Below are 19,282 nucleotides of genomic sequence, written 5' to 3'. Positions count from 1 at the left end.
CCTTGATAATCTATATTGTTGCTCGTGTTGCTCTGCCCATCGGAATAATGCAGTAGGGATCCCGGAATTATAATAAGATATCCCGAAACTAACAACCATCGCAAAAAGCATCCATATTCTGCGGTTATTTTCTTGTTCTGAAGAATGAGATGATGATGAATGGCTTCCTTACAACATCGCATAGCTAAAAGTGGAGTGTTGAGTTTTTTTATTCGATTTAGGATTCTTTCTTCTGCTAAGGACTTTGCCCCTAGCTCGCTAGATATTTGGTAGCTATTAGATGAAACCAAATTTAGCTTTCATATATAGAGTCCCAGCGGAAACGTTAAGATTGGTGTGTTGGCAGAGTATTTACTCTGGATGTTGAATTTACCCATTTTTCTGTCTACATCGGCGAAGCGCGCAAATGGTTTACATTTGCGTAAAAATGCACTTGTGTAACTATAAATGTGTCATATGTTTTAGTGCAGATATTTTGGTATTATGAACCGTGGTGGGTATCAGTACTGTAGTCGTACAAGTTTACATTTCAAAATTATGATGAATTTTATACGTCATCCATTCACAAAGTTGAAAAAGTATTGGATATTGTGTAGCTGTCTTATTACTCGTATTTGGATCACGTGCTGAGGCTAGACTTTGTGAGTATGTGTTACTGAGGAACGGAAGAAATCCGCGGTCGTGTTTGCACGAGCTTCAACGTGTACAACCTACACTTCTTAACTCAGCAGGACACTAATGAACCGCATCACATTTTTTCTATGCACAAACATGAGGGACCCCTATCGTGTCCAAGGGGAATACTTGTAATGTTGAATCAATTACCCTCCATTGAAAATGATAATTACACACATTTCTTTTTATAGAAATTATTCAGGAGGAACTTATCTGGTGAGATGAGTTTGTTTACTGTAGAGCTCACTTAGTCTACTTATTGTTAGGCGAGAGCCAAGCAGCATAGTATTAATGAGCTTATTCTTGTATTTCAAAGTTGCAAGTGATATTAAATAGCATCTTAAAGATGAGAGCATATGCCAATTGCAAACGAAATTTTCCAGAATTATGCTCAGTTTTGATAGCAACCACAGAAACGAAGCAAAAATAATACACTAGAATAAAGTAACTAATTTTTCAAGTTTTTAGATAGCGGGTATTTCTGGATTATAAGATTGTACAAATTAAATATTATAGAAGAAATTATTTACTTATATATTATAAAGTAAAGTTTCAAGCCAAAAGTAGAGGTGCCATAACCATAACGCCATAAATTTGCTGATGGAACCAACATATGAGCAACACTGTAATCGATTAGAGGTGACATGTCATAATTCCGCAGTCATAACCATTACCGTAAAAACCAACGTAACCATAACCAGTTGCATTGTAATTTGCTGCTTTCTACACTCGAGATGCACAAATATGTTGTTATGTGTTATGGTGTGGCACCTCTACTTTGAGCTTCAACCCCTGCTTGGGCTGTTTCTGACTACGTTATAATTACGTGTTGACAGCTAGCAACCCAAGCGAAAGCAAACAACGATATTGCCATATCGATCGACAAGGGTCCATGCAAATTAAGGAAGGGTCTGTACACAATAGTATGCATGTATATAATATCAAATAAAATAGTGCATTTATGGCTTACTTTGGACCAGAGTAGGCAGGGTAGTTGTCGTAATGTCACACTTAGACCTGTCGTAGGTCCATTGTGATACCACTGGAACTTATCCTCACACTTGTGTTTCCTTGTTCACTCCTCTCGGGAGCATAGGGTCTCGACAAGACTTGTCTTGCGTTGGTTCCGTTAATCTATTTGATTTCTGACAGGGTAGGTGATTAGCCTGCCGCTATCAGTCCTAAGTAGTGGGAGTGTCCATCTATCGTTGTTTAGGAACTACGCCTTCTTACTGCTTGGAGCGCCATCTGTGTGTAAAATTTTTCTGGCAGAAGCATCGCACAGATTTTTGGGGATTTTACTAAATTTCGTGTGTCTGGGATATTACCGCGATTGCCCGCTTCCTCTGGCTAGCTCCACTGATGCATTGTGTAACTGTGTGTTTTTCTTTGTTTTTGCTTGTTTTAGCAGCCACAATGCAAATAATACAAATAATGGAAGAATAAGTTTTAGGGGTTCTGCAATGAGATTTTTTTGTTTGTTTTTTTTTTTGTTAGAAAAAGGAAAAGTAGGTAAATTTGGAAAAGTGCGAGGACCGTGCTTTACATGGGATTCGAACCCACAACCTCTGGGATGGCAGGCTAGTGCACTTACACTAGACCACCGAGGCCGCATCCTTAAATTATAGGCTCCATTTTAATATATTCTGCAGCTTTTATAAACGAGCAAAGCTTTGTTAGTTCAAGATGCTCTATATCCGCTACATCTGTAAAGAATGCACCACCAAGAATATGAAGTCTCCTTTTGGCTAAGCCTCACTCACATAGGAAGTGACTGATTGTTTCCTCATCTTCCGTGTTAAGACAGCTTCTACAAAAAGTCGTAGTATAGGAGTCCCAACCTTCTGGCTTGGTTACCTATAAAACAAAGACCATGCATAGTTCGCATGTAGTTAGGCTTCGCCAAATTTATTGTTTATTTACTATATTGATGGTTTCCCTATTCATTAGTAATTTACAAGTGGCTATGGGCATATGCGTCACCGTTTTATCCAATCGGATATCAAGGGTTTTACCTATTCTAGCAAGTTCATCTGCTTTGCAGTTTCCTACCATGTCCCTGTGGCCTGGCAACCAGATAAGGTGTACTTTGTGATATTGAGATATGTCATTTAAAATCATTCTAAGACTGTTTTTGACGAACATTTGACTGCTTGACTGTCTGAGCAAGTAGAGACTTCATTTGTGGACAATACTCTCGTTTTTATCGATGTAAGCCCCTCCTTTAAAGCCGTGACCTCCACTTGAAATACACTGCAATGATCAGGTAGGCGAAATGATTGATTAGCACCAAGTTTAACAGAGTAAACCCCTCCGCCTACTTTACTAACTTTGAGGCATCTGTATAGATGGTTATATCATTTTCGTTAGCAATAAGTCCGTTATCATAATGCTCTTTCGAAGGGAACGCGTGAAATAAAGGATTTATTTAGGTTAGGTTATCCAGGTTGCTTGTCTAAGACAAAACTCTCGGACTCTCTTAGATCTTTTTAAGAAGATAACTAGTCCCTCCAGTGCAAATTTGCAAATTTCCCAGGTCTTCAAAGAAATAATCGCCGAGATATTTGGTACGGCTTCTTTGAAGTGCAGGGCATCCCGCGAAAATTATATAAATACTTTTTCTTGTATAAATCCTTTTTTCACATATAAGAAATTACAGAACGGAGCGCAACACAGCTTTTGCGTGTTGCGAAATTGTATGCGTAATGTGGGTACTTGTATATTGAGAATTACTGGTGCGGCGACCAGTAGAGTGGAGTGTAGTCAGTTTAGTTGAGCATATTTTTGTCTTTTCCATGGACTAGCGTCAACAAATCGTGGGCAGAAGAAAAGCCGATTAGGTGAAAGCAATTCTTAAGGTGAAAAGCAAGTTGACATTTTCGTATGTAGAGTTTTATGTCTTTTTGAAAACAAGTCCAGAACCACTCCGCCAAATTGCTGTAGTGCTGATATTTCACCAAAAATGAAGTCAAGACAAACTCGACGAAGATGAAAATTCGTTAGTTGATAGTTAATTTGATTGGTTTAGCATACGGGTGCAAATAAATAACGAATAAATTATGTACTAATATTAACATTTTTTTCAAATTGGATATCCTTTTGGGGTTTTCCTTTTTTAGTGAAAAATTATGGGATGCTTGCTCATGCCGTATAAAATTCAGTTGGAGTACGAGTACTTAGGCCACTTATAGGCGATGCAGGACTAGCAGAAAGTGCAACGCGTAACGGGGATAAATGAGCTAATGGTAACTATGCACTAGAGTACCGTATGTCTGTCGGACACACTTAGCTGTTTTAAAATAGTGCATTAGGATTAACATCTAAAGCCTACGACTGCATACAATCTCTCTTCAACACTAGGGGTCAGTTCCGCGGGTTATATATGATAGGGGTAAGCCCACCAACAGACTACGTAGAGTCCTTCCAGATTTTATAAGCATAGATTTATACATATCAACTGTTTCATAAATTTAAGAAAAATTTCATTCACATTATTTCGAAATATGTACATAGGTTATAGCAAAGATCGATCGGTGTCTTAAATAATAAATAATTGAATCCCTTAATTTGCAATGTTTTCAGTGGGCGTGAGGCAAGAAATCGAGCAGAAAAAAATAGACGTGACAAACTAAATCGATGCATTCAAGAGCTATCCACGATGGTGCCACACGTTGCAGAATCTCCCAAGCGTGTTGATAAAACTACGACTCTTCGTTTGTCCGCACATTATCTACGAGTACAGTACAGTAAGCACTGGAATAATTATATAAATTCACTTCATGCATTTAATTTTTCTTTTCAAATTTTACAGTATTTGGGGAAAGTCTCAATAGTCCTCGGCCGCAATATACGGACTCATTAATGGAAATGCTAGATAGATTTTTTATAGCGCTTACATGTCATGGTCAAATCGTCTTAATTTCATCGAGCGTTGAACAATACCTGGGTCATTGTCAGGTAATAAATACAAAGAGAAGCAAAAATCAATGGGAAAGTCAAAAGTTTTAGATATTTGCAAAATTCTTCAATTTACTATCAAAGTTTTAAATTTTTTGCAAAAATGTGTTCTTCCCTTTCTTAACTTGATGACTTTTCGCGAAAACTACTACCCTGTTGAAGTGTGTGTTAGCAAAAGGTTAGGGTTTTTTAAATCACTTAGTTTATGAAAAATCTTCAGTTTATTAAAAACATAAAATGAAAGCCATTGTCTGATTTGTATTAAATAATGTTGCTCTTATGTATTTACATAGATAAGGGCGGGCACGTAAGTGAACGTCCATATAATATTAGGTTGGGGGAAAAAATCTATTAGTTTTGCGTAAAATGTTTGCGCAAATAGTTTAAAACTGTTTTGTGGTCGATCCTTAGCTCCTGGGAGATGTTACGATTACTAACATGCCGGTCAACTTCGATTATTTCTGTGATTTTATCGACAAATTTAACATCAAAAATGCCTGAACGGAATCGAGGAAACCAAAATTGCACCTAATTAGTTGTTAAAGTTCGGCACCATAAACACCATTCACAAAATGTAAAATGTACCAAATTTTCTCTTGTTGACTCCATTGTAACTTACAACTGAATGGAGCAAACAAAAAACAGTAAACGAGTTTTTTTGAATGTGAAATGTCACCTTGACAATGAGCATAAACTTTAAATTGTTTGATCGATACTTTACGAGATATCAATCACTATAGACATCTACCGAGAAAAGACTGGATTTCTTTTCCACAAACTAATATTTGGTTTGCAGATTTCTATTCCTGAAGCTCTTTCATATATGCACTATGATTATGCTTCATTTCTACTCAATTATACACAACTCGGGTAAAGCCAATAAGCACAAACGGTAAATATTCAACTTGAGTTGAAATCTAAAGGGAGATAATTTGAAGGCTGCCACACGTAATTTTTGTGTTATATACGATTTTTCTTTTAAAATAGCGTTTAAATCAATTACCTCCCGTCCAGCCAAATATTTTTTTTCTTTTGCTTAATTTTCGTACAAATTCAAATTTTCAATTAGACTCGAAAACAGATTTTAGATTTCTATCGATGTATAAACAATGTATACCAACATACAATTTGGGTAGAATTTCCAATTGGGTTTAAAAAGCTGTTTCTGCATACGGACTGAATTTACCTGTGAGGTGAGGTGAGGTGTATATTTATTTATTCAATTAATAGTCTAAAAAATACAGTACTTCTTATTTCTTAGGGAAGTACGTTTTATGTCGCCACCGAACAGCAGATGCGATTTTTTATGAGGATCTTTTTCATAGCAGGAATACACTCGGAGGTTTGCTATTGCCTACCCAGGGGCGACCGCTATAAAAAACTCTTTCTATCATTTCTGATGTTCCTGAAGAAATGCTTTGAATCATCAGTAATTCCTTGTAGCGAAGTTTTATTGGCTCTTTTAGCTGCTGAAGTTCCGGTAGCTTCCCTTTTCCTTCCACACATCACATTGCCTGGGTTTCCCCTTTAAATGCGATTACTTTGGAGTGCTGGCACACTTTGTTCATTCTTCCGCCCTTAACGAATTTACATGCTGTACTCAATGGAATATCCGCTTCGTATGAAAAGGCAATTCGGTTATATGAAGTTCGGTTATTTCAATATCGGAACTGCATAAAGCTTCGCTACTGATACAATTGTTTTAGAAGTTGGGTTGTTCTTCCCCTCCTTGATCATGTCGTAAGCCTTTCTTTTCGCTGATTTGCTCATTCTTGATATCACCTTTAATAGATTGTAGCTCTTACACATTCATTACATGCCAAACGATCTTCGTTAGTCCAATTTGATCGTAGCTAGAGCTTCCTGTCATAATGGATGATTAATTCTCTTTCGTTTAAATTCTGCTGGAATTTGTTTTTAAATTGCGTGCATCTGCGAAAGGCTGAGCTGTACCAACGGAGTGTTTCGGTACTCCAGAAATGTTACCCATGTTGGAGAGGCTAGTCTAGAGATGTCAGACAAAGACAGGAAAAAGTCCGTTCGTGTTTTGAAACCGGAAGCTTTGCCTCACTTACTGAGCAACTTTCAGATAGGTCATCAACATCCGTAAGTCCAGAAGCGTCTGTCTCATAGTGAGCGGCTCCCTGCAACCTATCCAGCTGTATCAATTGTTCGCTAGATTTCCTCTGTAAATTTCATTTGATATTTTTTGATAATATTATGGTTTATTCTAATTCCATATATTTAATAATATTCTACATTATTTTGACTTTCGACTTCCATTTTTATAATGTACGTAAGTGAATTACCTATAAATACCGCGTGGTCAGAATAACCGGCCGTTATTTTTAACGTCTTTAATAAAAACTTCTCAGGAACTATGTAGATCAAGCCGCCACTACGGCGACGACGAATCAAAATTCGCGGAAAATGTAGTCACAGTTTTTGTAATATTTGTTATAAAGGGTGATCAGATTGGAGGTACTTTTTCCAATATGGTTTTTTGACAGATCACGCATGACTACTGTCGAACTGAATACATAATTTTTTCAGTATTCATTGACATTTCATCATGGAAAAACTTACCTGTACGCTTCAACAACTTTTTCAAATCGTACAATTCTATTACGAAAATCGACGCTCTGTGAAAAGTGTTCATCGCGCGCTCAGGCCAACTAATGGTGTACATAATCGTTCAGCGATGAGACCCATTTTTGGCATAATGGCAACCCGAAGCCATTCAAGAATCCATTGAAAACAGCCGTTTGGCGAGTCTGGCGCCAATGTAATGGTGAATGGCGAACGCTATCGCGCCATGATACACGACTTTTTGATGCCGTGATGCGCAAATTGAAGTTCGTGATCTCCACAACATTTGGTACTAACAAGATGGCGCTGCTTGCCATACAGCCCATGAAACAATGGATTTATTGTCTCGTCGCTTCGGTGAGCAATTTATATCTCGTCTCGGACCAGTGGATTTTCCCCAAAACTCCACATGCTTTGTGGATAAACTAGCTTCGATTGCGGCCAACATTTGAAAGGGTTTATCTTTAAAAAATAAATGACATGGTTCTACACAAAAATAAGAAAGATTGAATTTGAATTGTCGTTGTTTTATTTCAATTAAAATTCGCTAAACTGATCACCCTTTACAAGGAAAATATATTGGCACGTTACTAGTGACGATTGCCGAAGTTTAGTGAAATCGCTTATTTAGAACTAGCTCCGTTCACTGCAAGGTCTTCTTTGCTATTAATTTTTTTCTAAATTAAATCAGCATTTTAATCTATATATATACCATATATATATATGTTTATGAATGCTTTATACGCGTTGTATGTATGTGTATGTTTATAAGATTACTTTACTTACTTACTTTATAAAAACTACGGACAACGACTTCAAATATTTTTTAGAGTGGTGTACGCAAAATTGATTAGTTATTCAGAAAATCAAAGATATCATAACGCCTTCCCCGCGAAAGGAATGGGAGTTAAATTAAGTAGTCAAGGAATATACCACCGCACTTTACACCGATGGATCCAAAATGGATTACGGCGTCGGCGCTGGTGTTTATTCGAAAGACCTCGAAACTTCCAAGTCCTTTCGCCTGGGAATTGAAATAGTTAGTAACATTCAAGCAGAGGTCCCCCGGATAAGGGAACTTGCAGGATAATCAGAAATCATCGACAACAACTATCAAGCAGCCACCTTAGCTATAAAGTCCCAACAATCAATTCAAAAATCGTCAGACAGTGCAAAGAAAAATTAAATGCCTAACTCGCACGACATACACCACTCTCGTCTGGGTACCTGGCCACAGGAATATTGAAGGAAATGACTCAGACAGCACCTCTACCAACCAACCAACGTCTTTCGAATCGAAAAAATATCCACGCTAAACTTAAGTGTAGATAAGATTAGATTAAATTTGTGGGCGGTTGGACAAGTCCAAGCCATTGTACTACACCCGAATAGATTACAGTGGAAGGAATAGAGAGGCAGGATAGATACAGTATGGATGGTAAGACTGAAAAATTGGTTTGACGTCACTCTTCCGCGAATCTTTTGGATTCATTGACGAACCTTAATAGGTCCGGGGAAGAGTATGCACTTTGTCTATACTCAGTACATCGCACCCTAATAGCCTAAGTCTGATTCTGGAAAACGCCGGACAGCTACAGAGAATATTATCTGCAGTGTGCTCATTCTCACGGCAGAATAGGATTATATATTATATATATATATATATTGTATAATTGGCGCGTGCACCCTTTTTGGGTGTTTGGCCGAGCTCCTCCTCCTATTTGTGGAGTGTGTTGATGTTGTTCCACAAATGGAGGGACCTACAGTTTCAAGCCGACTCCGAACGGCAGATATTTTTATGAGGAGCTTTTTCATGGCAGAAATACACTCGGAGGTTTGCCTTTGCCTGCCGAGGGGCGACCGCTATTAGAAAAATGTTTTTCTTAATTTTTGGTGTTTCACCGAGATTCGAACCGACGTTCTCTCTGTGAATCCCGAATGGTAGTCACGCACCAACCCATTCGGCTACGGCGGCCGGATTATATAGGGTCGTTAATTGTGGTGTATGCGAACGTGAACGGTCGTGTTTTTTGATTGCTCCGCTATCGAAGTTTTAAATATGATCCTAAACCATCATAAATACGAAATTGTGTAATTTTATTTGCGAGACAGTGACTCTATTTTAATAAATTTATTCTTCTTGGCTATTGCATAATATACCGATCTAAAAATGCCGTGTCTATGTGCCAACAAAGTTGAGCGTACACAAGACAAAGTGCAGTGCGACAAGTGCAATGACCTTTTTCATTTAAATTGTGTCAACCTACAACCTGTTGACCTTGAATTCTTGCTTAAAACGGGTAAGCAATTCATATGTGATAAGTGTGCCGCTGCTCGACGACAATCCCTTCGAGCACCATCAACTCCCATTAACCTGGATGACGAAATTGCCACTGCTGATAATGTACCTGTGAATCCAGCTAATCTAAGTACACAATTATCACCACATCAACAACTGCCGAAATCAACATCAGCTGATGACGTAAACAATTTAGATATCAGTCTGAATACAATTATCAGAGAAATTGCTGCACTGAGATCAGAAAATGCTCGTGCGATGGCTGCAATTAGCTCTCTCAAAGTGGATAAGCAGTTGCTGATTTCGCAAATAAGTGATTTGTGTGCAGAAGTGAAGGAGTTACGAAAACATCAAACGGTTGATGTCTCCTCTGCTCTGGTACAGTTAACCGCTGAGGTGAAAGACCTTAATGCTTGTGTTCTTGCATGTGAGTGTCATAGAGCTGGGCGAAACATCGATGTAGTATCGATACATCGATGTTTCTCCTTTCGTAAAAAACATCGATGTTTTTTCTCCGATGTTCGATGTTTTTGCCAGTTTTTCCATCACTGAGAAAAAAACGCAGTAAAAGCTAGAGCGTTATTTTTGGAGTTATTGGTGTTGGCAGGCAGTGGTTATAATGCATAAATATCTTAGAGCTTCAAATGGGCAAGGTATGTACATATATATATTAACTGATGCCTTCTTTACAAGTTAACCTCTGTGTTTTGTCTCATTTGTATGTAGGTTGTAGTGCGGCAACCATTGAAGAAAAAGAGCAAGAGGAAGAGCCGCAAGCCAAAAAGGCGCGATATGGTCAGTCCAATGTGTGGAATTTTTTTAATAAGTCCTCGGATGGCAAGACTGCCAAATGTTTAAAATGTGGTAAAATTTATCAAACCAGCGGAAACACCACCAACATGGCGGGACATTTAAAGCTGGTACACCCAACGTTAACGGTGAGTGAGTTGCCAAAGGCTTCAGGACATATGGCGGCTTATTTGGATAAAAAATATGAAGCCTCATCGAAACGGAAGAGAGATTTGGACAGCGCATTGTTAAATTTCATTTGCTCCGATTTACGTCCATTTTACATTGTAGAAAACGAGGGATTTAAGCAATTTGTAAATGCTTTGGTTCCCCGATACGAATTGCCTTCACGATCAACATTGCTTTCAACATGTTATAATAATTTATTCATGAACATGAGAATGAAACTGAAAAGCATTTTGCAAGAAGTGGAATATTGCGCTGTGACAACCGACTGTTGGACATCTCGAGCCAACGAGGCTTATTTGACCGTAACTTGCCATTTTATAGATCCAGAATTTAAACTTCGCACAGCAGTACTTTCGACTAGTAAGTTACAGAATGAGAAAAATCATTCTGCAGAAAACATTGCGAACTCTCTATGTGCAGTGCTAATTGAATGGGAAGTTATGGACAAAGTTGCAGCCATTGTTACCGATAGCGCAAGAACAATGATAAAAGCATGTGAGATATTGCAAAAAAGACATGTGCCATGCTTTGCGCATGTTATTAATTTAATAGTTCAACAATGCCTGAATCAAGAGAAAATAAAAGTTATTATGGGGAAATGCAAAAGTATTGTGGGATTTTTTAAGAAAAGCACAGTAGCTTACGCCAAGTTTAAAGAAGCTCAAAATACAGAGAAGCCATACAGTTTAAAGCAAGAATGTCCTACAAGATGGAATAGCGCATTTCATATGATTGAAAGAATTCTTAAAACAAATGATGCTATAAGCAGTGTTCTTCTTTCAACCCCAAAGGGACTTGCCCCGTTTTCGGCTGACGAAATTTTAATTTTAAAAGACATAAAAATTTTATTGCAACCTTTTGAATGTGCAACATTGCAAACTTCTTCGCGAACGTTGGTCACGGTATCATTAATAATTCCTATAACTTGCGGACTTCTGCATAATTTGCAATTGTTAAAAAATTACCTAAAAACAGTTGAAGGTCGCGAAAGCTGCAATTGCTTATTGGAGGGCATATCGTCCAGACTACTGCAATATGAAATTCGCAATGTTCCTCGAGTGGCAACTTTGCTAGATCCTCGGTTTAAAAAAGAAGCGTTTCACTCACCATTTAACATCACTGAGGCTCAAAAACTCTTGGAAAACGAGCTTTCTTTTTTCAACGCACAGAAGTCTCGCCCTTGCGACGAACCACGCCTGCCAACATCAACCTCCACATCGCAGACATCCCTTTTTCAATTTTTGGAAAAAAACAAAAGTTTGAAACATAAAACTAATACAGTGGATTCCATATTGTCAATTCGTCAATATTTTAATCTAGACAATTTGGAATCAAACTCCAACCCTTTAGATTATTGGAAGGTTGTATTTTACTTGTCAATTCCAGCGTTTAAATATGTGTATTAATTAAATTTTATTATTACAGATCTCATCAGATAAATCATTTCAGCATTGCTGCAAAAAATATTTCTGCGTTCCAGCAACTTCGACAGAAAGCGAACGTATGTTCAGTAAGGCTGGAATCGTTGTAAGCGAAAAAAGAAGTTCGCTTCAGTTTAAACATGTTGACATGCTACTTTTTATCAATCGGAACAAGTGGATCTCTGAACAGCAATGATTGTTGTATAGTTTTAAGTTTGAAAAAGATTGAATTATGCTTTATAGTATTAAGTTTGAAAGATTTAATTTCTGTTTTATAGTATTAAGTTTGGAAAAAGGATGTTATCCTTAATAAAGATATATATATTATATAGAGAATCAAAAAATGTACTATATTACTTCGATGTAGTATCGATACATCGATGTTTTTTTCTGAAAAACATCGAAACATCGATGTGGTCAAACATCGGTGATTAACAGTGTTAGGGACTCTGAAAAGTTGCAAACCGACTTGCACAATGTCCGGAACTGGTGCTATTTAAACCATCTGTCACTAAATATTAGCAAATGCTTTCACGTAAAATATGCTAAATCAAACAACACTTTGCATACTTCGTATAATATTGCTGGCTTACCTTTGCAATCCGTTGAGGAAATTAAAGACTTAGGCGTTATTTTCGACTCTAAGCTGAATTTCACCAGCCATGTTAACCACGTCATAAGACGATCATATGCGATGCTAGCATTCGTTCGCCGAAATTGTTCTGCATTTACCAACCCACACACTCTCAAAACATTGTATTGTGCTTGTTAGATCAAGATTAGAGTATGCCGCTATTATTTGGAGACCGTACCAAATAGGTCTGTCTAATCGGATTGAGAGAGTGCAGAAAGTCTTTCTTCGTTTTGCGCTCCGATCTTTAAACTTTTCTGAACCTGTACCATCGTACCGCTCTCGATGTTTATTAATTGACTTAAAACCACTTGATAGCAGACGGTCTATTCTATCGTGCTCATTTATTATTCGTATTATTTCTGGATCTATTGATTGTCCTTCCCTCTTAAGTAAAATTCAATTTAATATACCCAATATGAGGCTCCGACAGCACGAAACCTTTAAAATTGGCTTCTCGAGAACCAACTATGGGATGAATGCTCCGATTCCTAGGGCATGTTCAGATTTAAATATGTTTTTCAATTCTTCTGGTGCTGATTTTACATGGCCGTATGGCATCTTAGTCAATCATCTTAAATCGTTCTTTTCTTAGTAACTAATAAACTATTGTACATTAGCTTAATATAGTCTGTAAGAATGTATCCATTCAAAGACAATAAATAAATAAATAAATAAATGATTCGCATGGTAGCCATGATTCCCATGCTAGGCATATGCTCACCACAGACTCTTTAGATATTGGCAATAATCAGTGGGTGACGCGATAATTATGCAGTATCTTCTGGCTTATAAAAAATTATAACTATTTGATTCTTATTATTTATACACTTAATATGTAAATATGTGTGTACATATATAAAACTGCGCGTTCGTGTATTCTTCTTTTTAGACTGATTTATATGGGCAAAATATTTTGAATATTACTCATCCCGAAGATCAGAACATAATGAAACAACAGTTAATACCTACCGATCTGGAACAGCTTTTTGACATACAGGCCGATGATGATTCAGCCAATTCAAGGCCTCGAACAAAAGAAGAGGAGGAATATATCGACAAACGTTTGCGAGATGACAAGCGGAATTTCACTGTTAGGTAAATTTTCAATGAAAATTCATATTTAAAGCAATTATGTATGTAAGTACGTAAGAGCATATGTATTCATACATACTCTACAAATCATCTAACGTAGTATTTGTATTCACAGATTAGCCCGGGCTGGTCCGCGTTCGGAACCCACTGCATATGAAATTGTCCACATCGAAGGAAACTTTAGGCGCAGTGATGCAGCTCCGCGAGGCATGAAAATAAACACATTTCCCTCCAATATGCAAATGATCCGACGCTCGCGCGGTCGCGATGATGCGATACCATTGCATACAATAAGTGGAAATGATATTGTAAGTAAATCTGTGGTTAATAAGTGCATATGAATGTGTGTACATATGTAATGTATATATGTAATCCTTGAGTAAAAGAACCGAACCTTATATGGCATTATTAAAAAAACTCCAAAATAACTTCTTTTGTGGGGCAGGTGTTAATTGCGACGGCGCGCATTATTCGATTACCTAAAGTGATAAACAGCGTCACGGCAGCCAACTCAATGGAGTACAAAACAAGACATTTAATCGATGGAAGTATTATTGACTGCGACCAAAGAATTGGTCTTGTAGCCGGTTATATGACAAACGAAGTGTGTGGATTGAGCCCGTTCACATTTATGCATCAGGATGATGTGCGGTGGGTGATAGTAGCCCTACGGCAAAGTAAGTACTCCACAAGAGTAAGTCCTTCCATTCCAATAAATGTATTCTTTTCTGTCTGCACCTTTCTGCACCAGTGTACGATTGTTATAATTCATCTGGCGAGTCCACCTACAGACTTATAACTCGCAATGGACATTTTATCTATCTGCGATCAAAAGGTTATCTGGAAGTCCATAAAGAAACAAAAAAAGTGCACTCATTCATTTGTATAAATACTCTTCTGGATGAGGAAGAAGGCAAACGGCGGATTCAGGAGATGAAAAATAAGTTTTCTATGATTGTGAATGCAAAAATTCCGCAGTCGTCCGTGGATGAACCCGCTTCGAAAAACCCCCAACAACTTGAAAAAGCGGTACTATGCCTTATACAAAATTTGCAAAAGTCGCCAGCTGCAGAAGATGAAGATGATGGGGACTCGTCGACAGAGAGCTATGTCAGCGAATATATGTGTCCAGATTTGGGTCCAACGACATCTGCAGCAGCTATGCATCGATATAGCACTACTTCGCCTCCAACTCTATACTCTTCAATACGCGCTGCGGCTTTTCACTTTGCCAAATCAACTAAAACTCCGTCACTTGCTTTAGTGCCACCCGAAACTTCTTCCGTTAAAACATCTATATCTAAAAGCGTTAGTGTAGTTAATATCACTGCAGCGAAACACCTGCACGGCAATCAGCAACAAAAATCGACGGATTTGGATGATTGTGAATCAGAAGTGCATTATGATTCGCGGACTGAGTCGGACAGAGTTGGTTCACTTAGTGAAAGCTGTTCATGTCAAGGTATAAACGCAGAGCGCTGTAAACACTGTCAAGCACTTGAAAGTCAATTGGCAAGCTCTTCACCTACACCCACCACCACAATTCTTACTACTGCAGCAAAAGGGTCGGGAAACAAACGTTGTGGCGAACCAATACCCTGTACAGAATTAAAGTTACCCAAAAGGCCTTTAAAAAGCACAGGTACCAAATAGTTTCTTTTGTAGATTTTGTGTATATTAAAATTATCGATTTACAGAAATCGAGCATGTGCTTTCGAGCTCACTAGACCAATTAGGTAAAACTCTGGATGAACAACTTAACGCAGCAATTGAGTTACGCGACAAGAGTAGTAAATACGAGATGCCTAATTCAAGCCAAAGAATTGAAGAAATAATGGTAAACTGCATTAATGAACTGTTTTATGTGTCTGATTTCTAACTGTTTGTTTGCATGTTTTTTATTAAAGGAGGAACACCAAATACAAAGCAAAATCTATGTAGATATTAAAAGTGAGTATGAGGTGCAAAAGCAGAATAAATGCATCGATGTAAGCACAACGAAGGGCACCGCGCTGGTGACAACACTTACTCCATTAGAGTCGCATTGTAATCAGCAACTGACAAATCAAAAACAACAGCTCCAATTGAGTGATGAGGATAATGATGGTCATAAGCGATAAAAGTGATCAATTAGTATAATCAAAACAGAAAAGCAGCAACAATTAGTCTGGTTTGGTCCAGACTGGGCCGAAAGGAAAAGCGCATGCTAGGCGAAATGCATAACTGTATCAAGTTTGTCGCTTACGATAACGCGCTGTTCGCACGGACAGGCCATTTTGGTCAGCAAGGACTTTCATTAAACAATGGACTGGGGATAAATTAAGCGCAAAGGAAATGATTTTCTTCAGGCTTCGAAGCTGGTCGGCATACGATTGCCAACTACCTCATTTATATGGAAAATAGTTTTTATATTTTAGTTAAACTGAGTAGCAGATGTACATATATATTAAAGGGGAACGTTTGTGGGTGCCATATCGATTACGCTTTTTGCGTATCTCACTATGGCGTATGAGTGATTTTTCATTTTGCCGTTAGATATCTCGTATACGCGCACATGAATGTACGTATGTCACTGTGTATGTATGTATAACGGTATTTACAGGTGCATATGTACTTGAACATAAATACACATGTAATGTAAGTATGCATGTATAAACACATACATCCATACGTGCATATGTTTGTATATTGAATAAGTAATAATAGGTTTCTTATAGGGAAAAGTATTTATGAAAAAAATAAATGTGTGTATGTAAGTTCAATTTATTATTAACACACTAATTCAAAAGGAGAAATTACAAATCTATACATATGTATGTATATATACACACATGTATAGGTATAGATTACAGTTGGTATTTAAATATTGGTTCCCAACTGAAACCCATTTTATAGCGTACGTGTGTATATATACAAGTCCATACATGCATATAAACGATGAACGTAAAATTTGCTTGAACGCCTGAACAATTATTCGATTTTATAACCGTACATACAGGCATACACATACGAGTATGTACACATGTCTATATCGATATACAACTTTTGTAAAAGCGTCATATTCGCTTGTATAGCATAGGCATACATACATGTATGTATAATGTATGTGTATATATAATGTGTGAATTTTTAGTACTAATAAGTAATTTATCTTCGATTAAAAATATTAATTAGTAGCAACAACGAAAAATGTTGTAGGTATTTATTAGCGTAAATAAATATTAAAACGACACAAAGACTGTTCAAACTACATGTATATATAAGTAAATAAGTTAATTAATACATATTATATATGATATAATAAATTGTTGTGTGAATGAGCATAACTGATTTGAATGAAATATGTACAATGTGTATTATTATTGTGTTATACGTACGCATGTATGTATGTATGGTTACATATTTGTAAGAAAATATATATGTATGTGTGTATCTACATGTATGGATACACATTAAAATGTGAATACGAACGTATACGTGTATATGGACGAGTATATGCACAAGTGCGTGCATATGGAAATGCGCGTGCGAGTATAAATAAGTACACATCTACACACACATATGTATGGTATGTACATTGATATGTGAGAAGTGGCTTTGAAAAACTTAATGTTATCGAATGTTGGATGTTGAATGTTTTGCATTTGTTTTAAATTTGGAAAGTGCAACTGTAAACTATTTGTTACTATTTACACACCCACATCCATATAAGAGTAACTTACTATGTACTATTTACTGTAGATTAGCAAAAATAAAAGAAAAGATTGTTAAAAATAAATTCTAATTTCATGCAAAGATTCAGAGTGTCTAATAAAATGGGTTCATATGTAGCGGTCGACCCTCGGCAGACAATGGCAGCCTCCGAGCATATATCTGCCACGAAAAAGCTCCTCATAAAAAACCATTGGCCGTTCAGGGTCGACTTGAAACTGTAGGTCCCCAATTTGGAGAAAAACGTCCTCACGCACACCACCAATAGGAGGAGGAGGAGCTCGGCCAAACACCCAAAAATGGGTGTATACTGTATATGTATGCTTGAATGGACAATACAAGTTTAAAAACGGTAGGTTGTTTTAGAACCTAAGCCAAAGGTTTAGAAAACGACTGGAGAAAAATTTCTTCGAAAGAGTATCACTCAAAAAAGGCTTCTGTTATTTCATTGTATTCTACGCCACTTCTATTATTTTTTCTCCTATGTAAAAAGTAATTTATAAGGGGTATCAATTTAGAGGTGTCGGATTTTAAATAGAAATAAAATAACGAAAATTCAAATTGATTGAGCACTTTTTACTTTTAGTAGACGAGTTGTACATAATATGATTATTCCCGCTCGCCCTTTGGGAACTCATGCGCAATATCCTTATGGCCTTCCATAAATTTAAAACGGATCGCGCTCTGAGTATAATTCTTTAGTTTCCCTCTTAAAAAGGCTATATGTTAAATTTCACACACATTTATTGTTATTAATATTAATATGCATAAGTGTCATATAATAATATATATAATATATGTATATATAGACGGCCGTAGTCGAATGGAATGGTGAGTGACTACCATTCGGAATTCAGAGAGAACGTATGTAGGTTCGAAACTCGGTGAAAGACCAAAATGAAGAACAAGTTTTTTCTAATAGCGGTCGCCTCTCGGCAGGCAATGGCAAACCTCCGAGTGTATTTCTGCCATGAAAAAGCTCCTTCCTCCCTCCGTTCGGAGTCGGCTTGAAACTGCAGGTCATTCCATTTGCGGAACAACATCAAGACGCACGCCACAAATAGAAGGGGAGCTCGGCCAAACACATAACAGAAGTGTACGCGCCAATTATATATATATATTTTTTTTTTATTTGGATAAAAACGTAACAAATTCGTAACAATATTTATTGAAGCCCCTGTACCTACAGTTTTTAGCCGACCCGAGCTGCAGATGGTTTTTTAAAAGGAGCTATTTCATGGCAGAAATACACTCGGAGGTTTGCCATTTTCCGCCGAGGGTCGACCGCTATTACGTCGCCTCTGGGAACAATTATAGCACAGAGGGTTGTCGAGGGGAGTTCTCGTGCCAACGGAAAATAATGGTTTTCGGAGATCGGCAGCGGCACTTTGCTTTGTTACGCTAAATACTTTTGTTAATACCTATTCACGAGCCTTTTTAGCTTTTCCACCGTACAGGCTCTCGCTAACCGATTTGTGTTGCATGTGGTTCGAGGTGCGTAATAAAATTGTCAGTATTGTAGCACTTACAAACGTCCAGTAATGCTTTTCGGCTTATCACATCGACGGAGTCGAATGGTCAGCACAACACATTCGACGTCTTCTTCGAATTACAAGCCTGTGTGTCGCGAAATATTGTACCGGAAGAAAATTACGAGTAATTCAAAGAGCTCAAAGCTATAGTAAAGCTCTGACTACTCAGCTGTGAACTCAAATTCCTCTTACCCTTTAGCTATTTCTTCTAAAATTAATAGTTTGAGGTGTATCACACATTTGAACCTATAAAGTTCTTAAACGTTACGTTCGAATCTCTCGGTTTATTTTGCAGGTATGATTTGACGTTATTTTAAATCAAGTGCCATAAGCACTATGCACAGCATACAGAATATGGCGCTTCCGAACACCGCTACCAGAAAACGTTGATGAA

At 37.4% G+C, this 19,282-nt stretch overlaps 2 protein-coding genes across 6 annotated transcripts in view; both read left to right on the top strand.

The window, feature by feature from the left end:
- The window catches only part of LOC128856834 (uncharacterized), a 52,829-nt gene extending 35,065 nt beyond the window's left edge, over positions 1–17,764 (top strand). For all 4 annotated transcript variants that reach the window (XM_054092212.1, XM_054092211.1, XM_054092210.1 and 1 more), the window contains exons 4-11: positions 4,258–4,421; positions 4,487–4,632; positions 13,443–13,648; positions 13,761–13,953; positions 14,091–14,322; positions 14,397–15,287; positions 15,343–15,482; positions 15,553–17,764. In XM_054092212.1, the coding sequence (XP_053948187.1) occupies positions 4,258–4,421; positions 4,487–4,632; positions 13,443–13,648; positions 13,761–13,953; positions 14,091–14,322; positions 14,397–15,287; positions 15,343–15,482; positions 15,553–15,765 (2,185 nt within the window). In that variant the 3' untranslated portion in view covers positions 15,766–17,764. The remainder of the gene's footprint in view (positions 1–4,257; positions 4,422–4,486; positions 4,633–13,442; positions 13,649–13,760; positions 13,954–14,090; positions 14,323–14,396; positions 15,288–15,342; positions 15,483–15,552) is intronic.
- LOC128856839 (E3 SUMO-protein ligase ZBED1-like) lies at positions 9,979–12,151 on the top strand. 2 transcript variants are annotated; one of them, XM_054092222.1, is made up of 3 exons: positions 9,979–10,173; positions 10,247–11,859; positions 11,924–12,151. In XM_054092222.1, the coding sequence occupies exons 1-3, from the start codon at positions 10,140–10,142 to the stop codon at positions 12,113–12,115; spliced, it is 1,839 nt and encodes a 612-aa protein (XP_053948197.1). In that variant the 5' UTR covers positions 9,979–10,139; the 3' UTR covers positions 12,116–12,151. The 2 variants fall into 2 exon arrangements, with proteins under 2 accessions (XP_053948197.1, XP_053948196.1); XM_054092221.1 differs by having other exon boundaries at positions 9,979–11,859.
- Positions 17,765–19,282: the final 1,518 nt, after the last annotated feature.

The sequence above is a fragment of the Anastrepha ludens genome, chromosome 3, assembly GCF_028408465.1.
Source record: "Anastrepha ludens isolate Willacy chromosome 3, idAnaLude1.1, whole genome shotgun sequence".
Lineage (NCBI taxonomy): Eukaryota > Metazoa > Arthropoda > Insecta > Diptera > Tephritidae > Anastrepha > Anastrepha ludens.
This window is presented reverse-complemented; position numbering and strand designations above follow the sequence as displayed.

Coding starts and splice junctions, on each gene's coding strand:
- LOC128856839 (XM_054092221.1), top strand. CDS start 10,198: ATGCCTTCTTTACAAGTTAACCTCTGTGTTTTGTCTCATTTGTATGTA. Junction 11,860..11,923: donor ACCCTTTAGATTATTGGAAG/GTTGTATTTTAC, acceptor TTATTATTACAG/ATCTCATCAGATAAATCATT.